This window comes from Vairimorpha necatrix, chromosome 12 (assembly GCF_036630325.1).
Source record: "Vairimorpha necatrix chromosome 12, complete sequence".
NCBI classification, from domain to species: Eukaryota; Fungi; Microsporidia; family Nosematidae; genus Vairimorpha; species Vairimorpha necatrix.
In genome coordinates, this window is record NC_088827.1 from 833,073 (window position 1) to 849,266 (window position 16,194).

The 16,194-nt window shown below is 29.3% G+C and overlaps 9 protein-coding genes and 2 non-coding genes across 11 annotated transcripts; 7 read left to right on the forward strand and 4 right to left on the reverse strand.

Moving 5' to 3' along the window:
- Window positions 1–1,008: 1,008 nt before the first annotated feature.
- Window positions 1,009–1,620, reverse strand: VNE69_12176 (DNA-directed RNA polymerases I, II, and III subunit RPABC1; the record flags this gene model as incomplete). The annotated part of the gene is made up of 1 exon (XM_065475264.1): window positions 1,009–1,620. One exon carries the CDS (start codon window positions 1,618–1,620, stop codon window positions 1,009–1,011), a length of 612 nt encoding a protein of 203 aa, XP_065331336.1.
- Window positions 1,621–1,779: 159 nt separating this feature from the next.
- VNE69_12177 (DnaJ-like protein) lies at window positions 1,780–2,523 on the forward strand (the record flags this gene model as incomplete). The annotated part of the gene is made up of 1 exon (XM_065475265.1): window positions 1,780–2,523. One exon carries the CDS (start codon window positions 1,780–1,782, stop codon window positions 2,521–2,523), a length of 744 nt encoding a protein of 247 aa, XP_065331337.1.
- Window positions 2,524–2,852: 329 nt separating this feature from the next.
- Window positions 2,853–3,821, forward strand: VNE69_12178 (E3 ubiquitin-protein ligase; the record flags this gene model as incomplete). Its single annotated transcript, XM_065475266.1, has 1 exon — window positions 2,853–3,821. The coding sequence occupies one exon, from the start codon at window positions 2,853–2,855 to the stop codon at window positions 3,819–3,821; it is 969 nt and encodes a 322-aa protein (XP_065331338.1).
- A 163-nt stretch (window positions 3,822–3,984) lies between these two features.
- Window positions 3,985–4,218, forward strand: VNE69_12179 (DnaJ-like protein; the record flags this gene model as incomplete). Its single annotated transcript, XM_065475267.1, has 1 exon — window positions 3,985–4,218. One exon carries the CDS (start codon window positions 3,985–3,987, stop codon window positions 4,216–4,218), a length of 234 nt encoding a protein of 77 aa, XP_065331339.1.
- Window positions 4,219–4,454: 236 nt separating this feature from the next.
- On the forward strand, window positions 4,455–4,841 carry VNE69_12180 (HIT family protein; the record flags this gene model as incomplete). The annotated part of the gene is made up of 1 exon (XM_065475268.1): window positions 4,455–4,841. The coding sequence occupies one exon, from the start codon at window positions 4,455–4,457 to the stop codon at window positions 4,839–4,841; it is 387 nt and encodes a 128-aa protein (XP_065331340.1).
- Window positions 4,842–4,918: 77 nt separating this feature from the next.
- VNE69_12181 (DNA-directed RNA polymerases I and III subunit RPAC2) lies at window positions 4,919–5,188 on the forward strand (the record flags this gene model as incomplete). Its single annotated transcript, XM_065475269.1, has 1 exon — window positions 4,919–5,188. One exon carries the CDS (start codon window positions 4,919–4,921, stop codon window positions 5,186–5,188), a length of 270 nt encoding a protein of 89 aa, XP_065331341.1.
- A 124-nt stretch (window positions 5,189–5,312) lies between these two features.
- Window positions 5,313–5,705, reverse strand: VNE69_12182 (ribosomal protein eS8; the record flags this gene model as incomplete). Its single annotated transcript, XM_065475270.1, has 1 exon — window positions 5,313–5,705. The coding sequence occupies one exon, from the start codon at window positions 5,703–5,705 to the stop codon at window positions 5,313–5,315; it is 393 nt and encodes a 130-aa protein (XP_065331342.1).
- A 267-nt stretch (window positions 5,706–5,972) lies between these two features.
- VNE69_12906 lies at window positions 5,973–6,044 on the reverse strand. Its single transcript has one exon. It is a non-coding gene; the product is annotated as a tRNA-Pro (tRNA).
- A 105-nt stretch (window positions 6,045–6,149) lies between these two features.
- On the reverse strand, window positions 6,150–8,054 carry VNE69_12183 (WD40 repeat domain-containing protein; the record flags this gene model as incomplete). Its single annotated transcript, XM_065475271.1, has 1 exon — window positions 6,150–8,054. The coding sequence occupies one exon, from the start codon at window positions 8,052–8,054 to the stop codon at window positions 6,150–6,152; it is 1,905 nt and encodes a 634-aa protein (XP_065331343.1).
- A 364-nt stretch (window positions 8,055–8,418) lies between these two features.
- VNE69_12184 (uncharacterized protein) lies at window positions 8,419–8,652 on the forward strand (the record flags this gene model as incomplete). Its single annotated transcript, XM_065475272.1, has 1 exon — window positions 8,419–8,652. The coding sequence occupies one exon, from the start codon at window positions 8,419–8,421 to the stop codon at window positions 8,650–8,652; it is 234 nt and encodes a 77-aa protein (XP_065331344.1).
- Window positions 8,653–8,724, forward strand: VNE69_12907. Its single transcript has one exon. It is a non-coding gene; the product is annotated as a tRNA-Phe (tRNA).
- Window positions 8,725–16,194: the final 7,470 nt, after the last annotated feature.

Genomic DNA, 16,194 nt, shown 5'->3' on the forward strand with positions numbered 1-16,194 from the left:
AAACAGTTTGGCGATCATTATGAACTTTTAAATTTTAGAAAATGAAAATCATAAGATTCTCTATAAGTTTTAAGATAGGAAATCATCTTAGAGTGCGAAATTTACGCTGTTAAAAATGCTAGCAGGAAATTAGACAGAGATCATATGATGACTTGATCAATATTAAGTTAAATGTTTAAAGTTCAGGTTTGAGCATTAAGCAAAATTACACTTAAATCAAGCTCATATATTTTGGCTTCTGAAAATATATATTTAGTTTGATATTGAAATTTGAAATGATAACATTGCTTGTTGTTGATGAATTATATGTATAGCAAATATAAATACTTAGAGTTTATTATATCAAAGATTATCAATTTTAGATAGAGGAACGAAAGACAAGGTGTGAAATGCATACAGTCTTATAATTTACTTGGAATTACATATATTAAAGATTATCAATATTAGATAGAGAAGCGAAGGACCAGATGTGAAATGCCTACATGGCATTTATCCTCATATTAAAAATAATGAAATGAAGATACTTCGTCTAGAATAAACAAGTCCATGTCATTTCATAGTGCCTTGAGTATAATACGTGAAATGACTAACATATTTAAAATTACGACGCTGAAACGAAAAAGACCTTTGAATTAATTTTTTTTTGTGATTTTTATTGTAAATAATATCACCATAAATTTAATTCTTCTTCAAGCCTCTTCCCCGGGCGATAAATTAAATTTGACATTACACCAAGTTAATATATAACACGTTATTTAAAAAATGGTCTCTACGTTCAATTATAGAATATAAAAATGTTAATTTTCATTTGTGACCTCCAGTGGTACTACTTTTCATATTAATAAATGTAGATATTCCCTAATCATCTTTTTTTAAGATATAACACACTTGTATATGTCGCCTAATAAGAATAAATCTTAAATACGCATACTTATTTTGTACATAACACACTTCTCTCACATATATTTACATACATTTTAACACATTTTTTATATTATAACTCACTTTTTATTTTAGTACTTTATCTTCTACCACTTTATAATATATACTTTCTCCCGCTGTTCTACTCTTCCTAGTTATTTCTATAACTTCTCCACTCTCAGCTCCATAAAACCTACACACAGGATCTTTCTTCAATATCTTAGGCATTTCTCCAATAGTCATTTTTTTTTCTTTCAACACGTTTCTAGTTTCTTCTTCACTCAGTATTCTATGTTTAGGCACACTTACATGTTTAGTAATATTAAATAATAATTCTTCATCTTTAAATATTTCTATCTTTAAATCGCTTATATGTACAATATTCTGACTTGTAGCACTCATCTTCTGATTTATTACGATTATAAGATGTGTTATATTCATGTTCTTGTAGTAATCTATACATTTCTCGATAGCGCTTTTACCAATTTTGTCTTCGTCTATAAAATGAATGGCTACTAAAGTTTGGTTATTTTTGCAGACGAAGTTTATAGAAGAGACGTCTTTATCGCAATTTGGGAAAAGGGAAATGAAAGATGGATATGGGAGAGGGAGTTGGTCAGAAGTGTAACCCCTTTGAGAAATCATTTCTAGAAGAGTGTTTCTACATAACCAGAATTTTCTCTTTTTTTCTATAGACATTCAAAAAAATGGGGATTAAATAAAACATATTTTAATTCTATTAGTTATAGTTTATATTACAATATATCATATGTGTAATTATAACATATTCTACACATGTCTTTAATACATTTGTATGCGTAATCACATTCTATTAACATTTACATCCCTTTTTTCCGTATGGGCACTAGACAGTCAAAGATCAAGTCCCCTTACGATATCCTACAAGTCACACCATTCCATTCTCTCTCCCAAATCAAGTCTTCATATCTTACTCTCTTCAGATCTAACAAGTCCTCTGACTACAATGTAGCCTACCAGACCATACTAGACAGTCCTCCTCCTCTTCATCTCTATTCTGATCTCACTGACGATATTATAGACAAGATCAACCAGTTTGCTAAGACCAGTGTGCCTAAAATGAATGAGAATAGAGAAATGTGTAAGAGTCTAAGTAAATTGAGAGTGAAATATTTCAAGAATGATAAAGAGAAGAATGAATTCTATTATCATCTCAATCGACTACTTAAGAAGCATAAAAGTCTAAATAATGATGTTAGTACTAGTAATGTATGTGTCAATACTAATATTATTAGTAAGTTTTGTGGACCTCTGTTGAAATGTAGAGATTGTAATAAAGATTTTAAGAGTCTCAATACACTCAGAGATCATTACAATAGTAAGAAGCACAAGGAGAAGAGTAAGGAGTCTCATATATTCCTTGTAGAAGAAATAAGACATGAAGTAGTAGTAGAAATCAAGACAGAGAAGAAGGAGACAGAGACAAGTGTCCCAGTAGAGAAGCCCTCGTCTGATTATAAATTAGACCATTTAGTATTCCGCACATGTCACCATTGTAAGGGGGAATTTAAGACGAGGACAGAACTACTTCAACATTTGAGATCCAAACACAACAGAAACTAATTAAAATGAAAATTATATGTATTATATGATATGTATTATTATAGTTTAGTTCTACTCCTTGTACTTCTTGTTATTTTTTTTTACACTAATGCTGATTTTAGCCGAATTTTATTCGTTTTATTTTTTTTTGTTTTCTCTCCTTTATGCTAATTCAAAATTTTATTTTTTTAAATATTAAAAAACTTTGTTTGTTTTATTTTATTTTTTTAAATATTTGACTTTGTTTGTTTTATTTTACTTAGATTTACACTAAATATTTGACTTAGATTTATTTGACTTTGTTTTTTGAGTTTATTTTTAGTTTTTTTTTACACCCTCCCTTTTAAATTATGAAGAGTCTACATTTGATTATGTCTTTATCTGTTGTTATTCCTCTTCTTTCTTTTTACCAATCTCGTTCTTCTTCTTTCTTCTCTTTAGTCTCTCTTATTAATACTAGTCCTTTACTCCATCTCCTTCACAGTGTTCTTCTCTGTTCTCTTATTTATTCCCTCTCTCAATCTTTCATTTTATTTTTTTATAAAGATATCAGATCTCAAGAAGTTTCTATTATTAATGATAATATTTATCTCTTCTTGACTGACATTTTATTAGTCTTGACTTTATTCAATAGAGATATTAATTATAGAAATTTAATCTTCTTCTTTTTAATCTTGTGTTTCAGGACTATTCAGTGGATTAATACTCTTAGATCTGATAATATTTATTCTAATTCATTAGTGTCACTAATGAGTTTTTTACTTGCTTATTATTTCTTAGATAAGATTGATTTACATTTCTTGTTTAGTTTCGAGTTTGTTACTATTTTTATATCAAGTATTAAGAATTTGTTTTATATTAAGATACAAGATAGAGATAATAAGTCTGTATATAAGTTTATATTAGAAATAGGTTATTTAGTATGTCTAGTGATAGTTTATTGTATATTCTTTTTGTTTTTAAGTTTTAAATATAAGATACCTTTAAATTTGTTTAGACCTGGTATTAATGTATTAGAGAAGCTTGTAATGAAAGTGAGGATGTTTTTAAGATATTTGAAGATTTGTAGAATGATAGATGAGATATCAGAGAGAGAAGAAGAAGGGGAGTGTATAATATGTCAAGATGAGAAGCCTAGTAAGAAGTTGAGATGTGGACATGTATTCCATGGGGAGTGTGTTAAGCAGTGGTGTGAGAGACAACATTTCTGTCCGATTTGTAAAGTGGATTTAACTAGTGATATTAATTATGAAATTGTAGATGATGATATTACAGATGATATTGTAGAAGATGATATTGTAGAAATATTAGAAGAATAAACTTAATATAAAATATATTATTAAATATGTAATATATTATATATATAGTATAATATTTATATATAGTATAATATTTATATTAGTGTAGTATAATTAAATATGTAATATATTATATATATAGTATTTTATTTTATTCTATACTGTTTATTATACCCCAGTTTATATGTTTAATACTCTGAGTAAACTAAATGGTCATTTTCTAGATAAGATGTATAGTTCATTTCTTAGAGTCATGGACTTAAAAGAAGCCCGCCTTGTCTTGGAAGTTTCTAAAGGAGACTCAGTACACAAGAAATATAAAGAATTAATGAGGATAAATCACCCAGACACAGGTGGGTCATCTTACATAACAAGTAAGATCAATGAAGCATACAAACTTCTAAAAAATAGTAACTAGTCTTTATTTCACTATGTAGTAGAGATATATGGAATATCCTAGTCCTACTAATATTACTGTGTAGATAATGTGCATCTTCATGATCTGAGACTCCTTTTCTTTTTATTTACATTTTCATCTACCAATAAGAATTTGTTTGTCAGATTCGGCATCAAAAAAATATCCGCATAAACTAGCATTAAATTTGATGTATTATATTAAATTTGATGTATTATATTTTCCCCCTTCTTTTTTAGATGAGTTCTTGTGTTTTCTGTTCTTTGATTGGTTCTTCTAGTGTCCTCTATGAGTCCCCTCATTCCTTCGTCCTCCTGGATAGATTTCCTCTCTCCAGTGGTCATCTTCTTGTCATCCCCAAAGTGCATCATCCTTCTCTCCATGAGTATGAAGATCATGAAGTCTCTGATATTCTGTCTGTGTGTATTAAGATGGTGAAGAAGTATAAGTTTAAGAAGTATAATATTCTCCAGAATACAGGGAATTATCAGAGTGTCTTCCATGTGCATTTTCATGTAGTCCCGTGTCATGAGACAGAGAGGCTTAAGATTGAGTGGAGTAGTAAGAAGATGACAGATGCAGAATATTCTGAGTACCATCAACAATATCAACAATGTCAACAATAAATAAAATAATATATATTAAATATATATTAAATATGTTTAATTAATATATAACTGTCTTGATCTTATTTACCCTTCTTATGTCCTTCTTAATTGTTAATGACTTGTCTCTTTCTGTCTCTGATCAAGATCATACACTTATAAATCCCCTGAAGCACATGATCTCCGCCTACAGCCCAGACTTGGACTTCTGTGGCTACACGATAGCCCACCCCAGTGAGAAGAGAGTGAACATAGTAGTCCAGTATAAAGAAGAAGAGAAGCAGACAGTAGAGAATGTAATAAAGAAGATAGAAGAAGGAATAGATAATTTACAAGGAGTCATACAGACCATATACAATAAACTCTAAAATATATAAACAATATTAATATAATATTAATTTAATACAATACAATATATATAAACAATACATTATTACAAATATATTTTATATTACAACTTATATTACAAATATAATACATTATTATTTTAAGTTAAACTTTATTCTTCTTAAATAAATTAGTGTAAAACTCTAACTTACTCCCTTGTAATATCTCCCCTTCTGCTTTCCCTACTTGTCCCGGCCTACTATTTATTACTGCATAGAGATACCCTTTCTCATACATTTCTTTAAGATCTTCTTCATCTTGGATCTTTATTCCTTCACTACTTATCTTCACCACACTGCTCTTAGTAATAGTATTAGTCCTTACATAATCATTATTAGTAGGATGATACATAACTTCAATAATCTTAGAAGAATTTATAATATTCCCAGATTTATAAAGAAACTCCCCTTCATTGAGTCTGAGAGCTTTATACTTCTTATTCCCGCCTCTGGCCCTTTTCTCTACTACTTTAGTAGAGCCGACTTTAGTGGCAGCCATCTGGCTGCCCCTTCTATTATTACGCTTCTTCCTGTGGAGGACAGATTTACCACCAGATTTCTTCCTTTTGTGTTCTCCTCTGTGATTTATTCCTAAGAAAATTATCAAAAGATTTCACTTACCCATTTGTGGGGTAAAAAAAAGAGAGAAATATAAAAAAAAAATATTTGATGTAAAATGTATTTGATATAATAGGTAAAATTTATATATTTGATATAATACTATATATTATAAGATGTTTTATTATATAAAAAAGTATAAAATTTTGGGCGATACCGGGATTTGAACCCGGGACCTCCTGCACCCTAAGCAGACATCATACCACTAGACTATATCACCTCATGAAACAAAAAGATATCTAAAATATATCTATATAATATATGTATACTACTATTATATTTATATAAAATAACTTAATTATATTACATAACTTATTTAATAAGTTTATTGGGGATTATCAAATAATGTTGTCTCATCTGATATACTATCTTCTAATAATAAATTCCTTGTCACACTCTGGAATCTTTTATACTCAATATTGGGAACAGGGAGAATCTTCTTCTTCTCTTCTAAACATACCAATCTACCACCAGTAACAGTCAAGGGATATTTAACCCCTTGTAAAATATTATAACTTAATTTCTTATATAATATAAATATATCTTCATCAATCTTATAATACACTACATCTTCATAAAAAGTCGCCCATTGGACTCTACCCGGTAAATATACCACTTCTTTATCTACTATATCAAATATACCAGTATATTTGATAATATGTAAATTATTAGAAAATATAAATAAATATTCATTATTATCTGAACATATATAAGAAACATCACTAATATAAAAATTAAATATCTCGTCACCTTTATAATTATAAATTCTTATAAACTTATCATAAATTATAACTAACTTATCTGTTATATCTACAATAATATCTCCTGATATTGGTTTTGACCACTTAAAAGTGCCATGGAAAAATATGGATTTATTATTGTAAATTAAGATGGTAGAATTGAGGAATTTGCCCATGTGGCAATTATTAAAATCATTGAATTCTATATTTTGAAGAGATCTGTCGTGAAATCGCAACTCGATTTTGTTGTAATCGGGAGCAGAGATTGATAGGAGATAACCTACGTTAGAATAGAAAAAAAGGGTGTCTGGGGGATTAGAAATGGGGAAAATTGAAATATAAGGAATTGAGTCAGTGTATTCTTCTGATTCGTCACTTAAGAGTGTTTTTCTGTATAAAAGTTTGTGATTATTTTTATCTGACTTATTAATATCGTAGATATTATTTTTAGTTTTATCGTATTTATTATTATCTGTATTATTATTGTTAAATAAATTTTTTAAATTTTTTTCTGTACTATTTTTATCAGACTTATTATTAATATTTAGATTTCTATCGGAGTTAATTTTCTTTTTAGGCTTCTTCACCTCTTCTAATTCATCCTCGTAGTATTCATCATCATATTCGTCGTAGTAATTTTCATCATTAAAATTATATTCCTCATCTTCTGTAATTTTAACTATTCTATTTTGTATTTTATTTTCTTCAAAAACTACATTCTCCATTTCTTCATACTCATCCATTAAAACATTCTCTATTTTCTCTTTACTTTTTTCATAAAACCCAACTATCCAATTATTTTTTTCATCATATAAAAAATCAATATAACTTTTTTCTATACTACGTATCTCTCGTTTATTATTAAAATCATAAACAATTATACTATCATACAACATTATAAACAATACACCACCATTATTAGTAAACTGATACTTTAATATTTTAGTATTTGTTTGTAAATACGAACTTAACGAATTATGTGTTAAACAATATAAAAAATTCTTTTCTGAGATGAAAATGTAATATTTATATACGAAAATCGGGTTAATAAGATCATAAACTATTTTTGACGGGTAACTTGTTACTTTACCAGACATGTCGCTTATTAATATTTGCTCGCCGTTACTAATAAGATTGAGAATAGGTAGAGTATGAGAAAAAGATTTGAAAATTGATAAATTAGAAGAATATTTAAATTTTATGATTGTGCCGTCAGTGTACCCGCAATAAATAAAATTATCGAGGACGAAAAGAGAAGAGAGAACATTTTTAGAAGAATGTAAGATATGTTGAGAAAAAGAATTTAGACAGAGTTTTATAAGGGAACCATTTTGATTACCGAAGAGTAAAGTAGAAGGATTTAAAAGGGAGAAACAAGTGACAGTTGGAGATCTGATGACATGGGACTCTTTAAGAGAAGAAGAGTTTAAGAATTGGAGTTTGGAATCAGTGAGTTTTATGATAAAAAGATCAGTGTATAAGACTTTCATTTAGAGGGTAAGAAAATATGACTAGTGAGAATCATAAGTGAAGTTTGTTAATTTGTTTAAATGTAAAACTTGTTATTTTGTTTAAAAGTAAAACTTGTTTTTTTGTTTAAAAGCAAAACTTGTTAATTTGTTTAAATGTAAAGTTAAAAGTAAAGTGTGTTAATTAGTTTAAAAGTAAAGTGTGTTATTTTGTTTATTTTTTTAACTATTGGGAAAACAAGAATCAAGTATATTTTTTTTGTCAAAGTATTGTAAAATGGACAAATTTCTAATAGTAAGTTTCATTAGTTAAATGTTTACCAATTAGTTGATTTGTCTGATTATTGGTCATGATATTATTTTCAGTAATAACTTCCTGTTTCTTATGAAACAACTCAGAAAATTATCAGTACGTCAAGTACAAAAAAGAACTAAACAAGAACATAGACGAGAAGTGTACAACATTGTAAGAAATAATAAGAAATATATTGAAGATCCCAATTATGAATATTTTATAAATGAATTATTAAAAGGACTACTTGAAGATGTAGAATATAAAACAGTAAATGAAGTAGTAAAAAGTTTACAGAAGATAAAACAAAAGAATAAGAAAATGTAAGGGAGATTAGCTCAGTGGGAGAGCATTAGACTGAAGATCTAAGGGTCCCGGGTTCAATCCCCGGATCTCCCAAATATTTTTATATTTTTTTAGGAGAAAAATGTTTTTGTAATTGTAAGTAAAAAGCAACTAAGTACAATAAAATTGGTATTGGAATATTTCGATCATCTTGTAGTAATTTATCAATATAATTAGATTTTATAAATATAAAATTGTACCTTTCAATTAAAAAAACATCTAGAGATTTTTAATGTGCAAACTCGTATAACAATATTTAAAACATCTAAACTTTTCTGCGTTTTTTATAAGCTTCAATAAATTAATTTAATAAATTAATTCAATAATTAATTCAATAATTTAATATTGTGATATCTAAGCATATGTCAGAACTTTTTGACTTGGTCCTGGAAAATTTAATTTCTCAAAAAAAAATAGACGATGAAGATTTATATAAACGAAATATTTACTTTTAATAAAGTTGAACCATTAAAATAATATAAAATTAGGCTTTAATATAATGTATAATTCAAAAGTCAGAAGTGATATTTTTTAAAAAAAATATAGATAATATGAAAATACAAATTTATCATGGATCATCTTTGAAATAATAAATGAGAAAAGAATTATTTAAAGGTCACGTTATCTGCGTCCAGTCTAATTACTTAAAAGTTATGGCTGTGCCACCAAATGTTTTTATCTCCGCAAGGCAGATAGAACAACTCGTATACTTAAAATAGTAACGAAAAATATAAAATCGACTTCATAGAACCTATAATTTTGGCCATAAAGAAGCTAGCATTTATTGTAAACGCATCTTAAGTAATAAAAAGCCTTTATCTTCTTTGGGTGAAATAGTGATGCATGTTAGTATCTACTGGGTACAACTTGGTTAGAGCCATAAAAATTAGTTCTAAGTTGGTGTCCCTTAAGTTGATTCTGAGATATGACGAAGTAGAGCAATATTGTCCTCGTGAACTTTATCCTGTAACACAGACGCCGAACCAGTGAACAATACAATAAAATGCCGAATGGTGGTGTATGAATCGAGTATGAGAAACGAGATGATGGTGAAGGCTAGTACGACGATGTCTCATTTAAAATTATCAGACCAATTTACAATTTATGTCTGCCATGAGGTTTCTTAGACGCGATTTGAGGTATAGATGTAAAATTATTTTTTAAAGCCCAATAGATACGGAGGATTTGATTCTTCTTATATTAAATGGAGGAGTTTTAGTGAGTAATAATATCACAGTACCAGTTGGATAAGGATCACATCCATCCTTTTGATCTATTTATAAGAGGTTTCCTACCTCTTGCTTTATTGATCTAAGGGAACAATTTTTTATTTTTTCACAGAATATGAATAATTATATAGACGAGAGGAACAATGTTACATCGTAGATCATTTAATTAACATTGTAATAGAATTTCTATATATGTTAAGATACATAATATAGGTTTATTTATAAATTTTTCATTATGTGTCAAGTATGGGCTAAAAAGTCATAGAAGATACTTTTGCACTAGATACATGAGATTGTGGAAAATATTCGAGCTGAAATAAGAGAGATGTTTAAAAAATATAAATATACAAGATATTCATAATAAGCATGAGGTTTGTTATTTAACAATAAGAAAAGAGAAATAATAATATATGAAGGTGGAACATGACCAGGATCGATTTACTATAGTCAAGTATGAAGGGTAAAAAAATATGATTTTTTACAAATTAACTGACACTAATATATAAAATTCAAAACATGGTAGGTATATGAAATGACATGGGACGGATTAGTGACTAAGTATTACATAAAGATATCAAGGGCCTCAAATCAACATTTCAAGGCAAACCACTTTTTAATTGACCAAAGAAGGAATTATATTCTGTCTCTCGAATTAAAGAAGAGGTTACGACCAGGAAAGCCGAGAGGATAGTTTGGTATAGCTGATAAGGTTTTTTGCCGAAGAAGTAGGTAGAGGAAGGAACTAAATAAGACAAGGAATACCGAAGAATTCATAAACTACGAAGAGCAAAATCCGATCCGCGACATAGGAATATATATGACAATAACATCTAAAAAACCATTTAAAATAAATATTTTTATAGCAAAAATGTCGTTCAAGAAGTATTATTTTGAAACATAATTTTTTAAAAATCAGAGTAAGTCATTATAGTAAGATAAGAAATATTAAAAGAATTAGCGCGGCAACTATATTGGGATATATAAACAATACTGTATTGCAGACTATATTTCTTACAAGATACAAACACATTTGTACCAAAAAAAATGTCTTTTTATTGTAATCAATTATAAAAATGTGAAATACATTACAACAAGTTATTAATTTTATGGTTTATGTATACATGAAGATAATAAATGAATAAACAATCATATATATAAAAGAATTTTATTTAATTTTTTACCCCTCTTTTTTGTGACTTTGAAATTTCTAAACGATACATTTTGTGCCTCTTCCGTTAATATATTATCAAATATAGATTTATTGCTTTAATTTGACTATTCTAAGTGTGTATGTTATTAGTTAATACTTTTTTGATTTAATTATTATTTTTGTAAAACTCAGTTCCAAAATATCGTCAAAATCGTTTTTTAGAATTTATTTAACCCTTCCACGAAAAATCCAAAAAACAATTAACCAAAGAAAAAGCTGAATGTAAGTGTCAAAAATTGAGCTTAGAAGTTCCCAAAATTATCTCATTGAGATTATTTAATGTTTTAAAACAACATAACTTCTTATATGTTGCTAAAAAGTTTTTTAAAAATCATGTTTTCTTTTTTTAAATTCATTATCCTTAAATGGAAACTTAACGAAAATTACCAATTAGGGACATATTAAAAAACTAAACTTTTAGATCCCGTTTTCAAAACGGGAAAGCATACGCTAGTCATATATATAAAAGAATTTTATTTAATTTTTTACCCCTAAAACTCAAAAAAAGAGAAAATTTAAAATGATATAATTTTTGTTTTAAAACAAAATTAAATGCTTTCACTGTATTTTATAGACAATTTTAGACCAGATACGTTATTTACATTTTATTTATAAATCATTTTCGAAATGCTTAGAAATATGATTTTCTCCCTTTTAATTTCTTCCTTTTAGAGAATGAAAACAAAAACAATATGAAACAAAATGTAGAAAAAATTTGTTACTAATGTGTGAAATTAACTCAATTGGATTAAAATTTGTTACTGAATTAACGTTACCACTGCTATGTTGATTCAATAATAATACTTAACTTCTAAAAATCACATTTGCTCCTTTTTAATTCTTCCTACCAGAAATGGAAAATCAAAAATCAAAAATCAAAAATCAAAACAAGAAACAAACACTAAAAAGATGATTTACAAACATTAGAAATTTATCAACTGAATAACAAACTCAATTAATTTTTATTTAGACTAATATCAATGCTATTTATTAAAAAATCATAGTCTCATTTTTGTTTTCTTCTTTCCCAAAATGGAATTTCAAAAACTATAAATAAATTTTTTTTCTTTACCCCTCATTATGTTTATGAAAAATCAAGCAAACAACGATTTGAATAAACAACCCAAAGCAACTGTTACTATCTCTCAGGAGATATGTAGTAATACAAAAAATAACAATGTTATTTTCTATGAGGCCAACACCTCTGTATATAATCAAAAAAATAAAAAAACAAATGCTGGAGAAACAAAAAAAAGGAATTCTATATTCAGTTTCTCTAGCGACAACAAAACACCAAGCAAACCAATAAACAACAAAAAAGAATTAGATGACTTAAAAGATAACAGAATAATAGAAGCTCTTACGGAAAGATTAGATTTAGCATGTAGAATCACAAGCAGAAACCATGCTGAACATTATTGTGGAGATCTGAAAGAAGAATGTGCCTTTTGTGGTGCATTACATTTTGCTGGAGAAGCAAGCAGCAATGGATTATACAAAAGCTGCTGTCATTTTGGGAAAGTTAAATTACAAAGAACAAGAGACTTCCCAGATGACATTAAGAATTTATATATAGGAAAAAATAAAGATGCAAAAAACTTCAGAGATAATATTAGATCCTACAATGCTGCTCTTTCTTTTGCTTCTCTTGGTGCTCAAATAGAAACTGTATCCAATGGACCGTATGTATTTAAAATACATGGTCAAGTGTATCATAACACTATAATGTAAATAATATGGACTCTAATGCACCAAAGAAGTATGCTCAATTATATGTAGTAGATAGTGATATGGCAAATGTTCAAAGAATGATGAATCCATCTAATAGAAATTGTGATATATATATCATGAGCAAATTAGATGGATTTATAAGATCTGCCAATCCATATTCCAATGCATACAAGAATATGTCTGAAGTAATAAAGGAGCAAAAGGAGATGGGAAAAGAAGTTAAAGACATTTCTATGGTCTTTAATAAGAATTTAGAAAGAGATCAGAGAAGATATAATGCTCCCTCTACAAGTGAAATCGCAATGATTTTTACTGATCCAAATGGAGAACCACCATTTGAAAGGGACATTAAAGTATATAGCAAGGGTCTTAGTTCTGATAATTTACATTTGGATATTTTAAGTCCACATTTAGATCCAATGACGTATACTTTGTTCTATCCACATGGCGAAGCTGGATGGAACGCAAATTTAAGGATTGAGTCTTATCATGGGGAATCACAGAAGATATCTTTACTACAATATAAAGTAGCACAAATATCTATAAGAAAAGATAAGTTCAATCCTTTACTCTATGGAGGAAAGTTATTTCAACAATGGATTGTAGATTCATATCTACAAGTCGAAGCAAATAACTTAAACTTCATAAAGTTAAATCAGAAGAAGTTGAGGGTAGATCTTTACAAAGGCTTAGTAGATTATGTGAACAATGGAATAGAAAGTAATGCTAAGCCTGTAATTTTACCATCAAGCTTCCAGGGATCTCCAAGAAATATGAGGGAAAGATACCACGATGCAATGTCTATCGTAAGAAATTTCGGCAAGCCCGATCTTTTCATTACTATGACTTGCAATCCAAATTGGAAGGAGATAAAGGAGAATCTATTTGAGGGACAAACTGCAGTTGATAGGCCTGATTTGGTAGCAAAGGTCTTCAACTTGAAATTAAAAAGCATGATGGGGGAGATTTTGTCAGGAAGAGTATTTGGGGAAGTTGTGGCTCATGTCTATTCTATTGAGTTCCAAAAACGTGGACTTCCCCATGCTCACATATTGATAATGTTAAAGGATAAGATTCGGGATGAAGAAAGAATAGATAAGTTTGTAAGTGCAGAAATACCATCGCCCATGGAAAATGAAGTGTTACACACCTGTGTAACAAAACATATGATTCATGGACCATGTGGACTAAATAACTTGACAAGTCCATGTATGGAAAATGGTCTCTGCACCAAGGAATATCCTAAGGAATATAATAACGAAACAAAGATTAATAATGACGGATATCCTGAGTACCGAAGAATAAGGGGTGTCGAGTACAATGTAAGAGGCAACATTGTTACTAATGCTAACGTGGTCCCTTATAATGCTTATCTACTTGAAAAATACAATTGTCATATCAATGTAGAAGTTTGTACTTCTATCAAGTCAGTAAAGTATATTTTCAAGTATATTTACAAGGGATTTGATTGTGCTGAAATGAGAATAACTGACAACAATGAAATTGATCATTTTGTGAATTCCAGATATGTCTCAGCACCAGAGGCTACCTGGAGATTAGTGGAATACAAGATGCATGGAAGATCTCATAAGATCCATAGACTTCCTGTGCATCTTCCACAAGAACAATTGATCACTTTCGAAGAAGGCAGAGAAGAGGAAGCCGTTAGATTGTCCGATCTTAGACAGACTCCTCTTTTAGCCTACTTCAAATTGAATGAAGTTGATGAAGGAGCACATCGATTTTCGTATAGTGAGATACCCTATCACTATACATATAAAAGGGGAGAATGGATTAGGAGAAAGAATAAGTATAGTAAGATAATTACTAGACTTTATTCTGTATCTCCAATAGAGAAGGAAAGATTTAGCCTCAGAGTTCTATTGATCAATGTAAAGGGGGCTAAGTCATATGAGGATTTGAGAACTGTAAATGGTGTAGTTTACAGTTCTTTCGCAGAGGCGGTGGAAGAAAGAGGACTTCTTCAAGATGATAAAGAATGGGAAAGGGCTTTGGATGAGGCCGTATCGACCGAGTCCCCATCAATAATAAGAGCATTGTTTGGATATATTTGTGCTTTTAATAAGCCTAAAAATACCAAAGAACTCTTTGAGAAGTATCTTGGAGATATGTCTGAAGATCTAGATCAGAATAGTAGAGACGAAATATTAAGTAGATTAAAAGATATAGTTAATGCTCATGGATGGAGCTTAAATGCTCTGGGTTTAGATGAGCCGATTAACTATATCAAGAATGAAAGAGCCGTCTCTGGCATTGAACATGATCTAGATCAGATGATATCCTCTTTGAACGAAAAACAGAGAAATGCATTTAATACAATAACAGATAGTATAGATGAAAAAGGCAATTTATTCTTTTTAGATGGACCAGCTGGATCAGGAAAGACATATCTATACAATGTCCTGATTGAATATCTAAATAAGAATAAAAAATCTTCAATACAGATGGCCACTACAGGAATTGCTGCAGATCTATTAAAAGATGGAAGAACAATGCATAGTTGTATGAAACTTCCTGTTCCTTTGACAGAGACCAGCGTATCTAGACTAAAGCAAAATACTCCAGAAGCAGAGAGAATAATAAAGGCCTCTTTATTGCTAATAGATGAAGTTTCGATGATGTCAAAACATGCATTGAACGCAATAGATGAGGTGCTTAAAAGACTCTGTGACAATGATGATGTCTTTGGAGGGAAAACTCTATTGTTGGGTGGTGACTTTAGACAGACATCAACCATTGTAATGAAGGGTACTCCAAATGATATCATCGAGAACTCATTAATTAGTTCAAGACTTTGGGTACATGTCTGTGTACTAAAGCTTGAAACGAACATGAGATCATATAATCAATTGGAGTTTAATAAGTGGTTGTTAGATATAGGCGAGGGGCGTACTAGAGATAGTAAAGGATGTGTGGAGATACCCAAAGAATATCTTGAAGAAGGGGACATAGTCGATAGCATTTTTGGAACAATCAAAATTGAAGCAGGTGATGATTCTTTGTTTGATAAGATTATCTTAACGAGCAAAAATGAACATGCAAATGAATTGAATGCCAAAGTGTTAAACCTACTTAATGGATCTTCGAGGGTATATGTGAGTTCTGATGCTATAGAATCAGAGGATATCGAAGAACAACTGAGATTTCCTCTTGAGTTCTTGAACATGCAACAGCCATCAGGACTTCCTCCACATAAGTTAGTATTGAAGATAGGGGCAATAGTGATGTTGTTACGCAATATTGATCCTAAGAATGGATTATTAAATGGGACCAGATTGAAGATAAAAGGTCTTAAAGATAATTACATCTTAGGTGAAATAATAACAGGAAGGG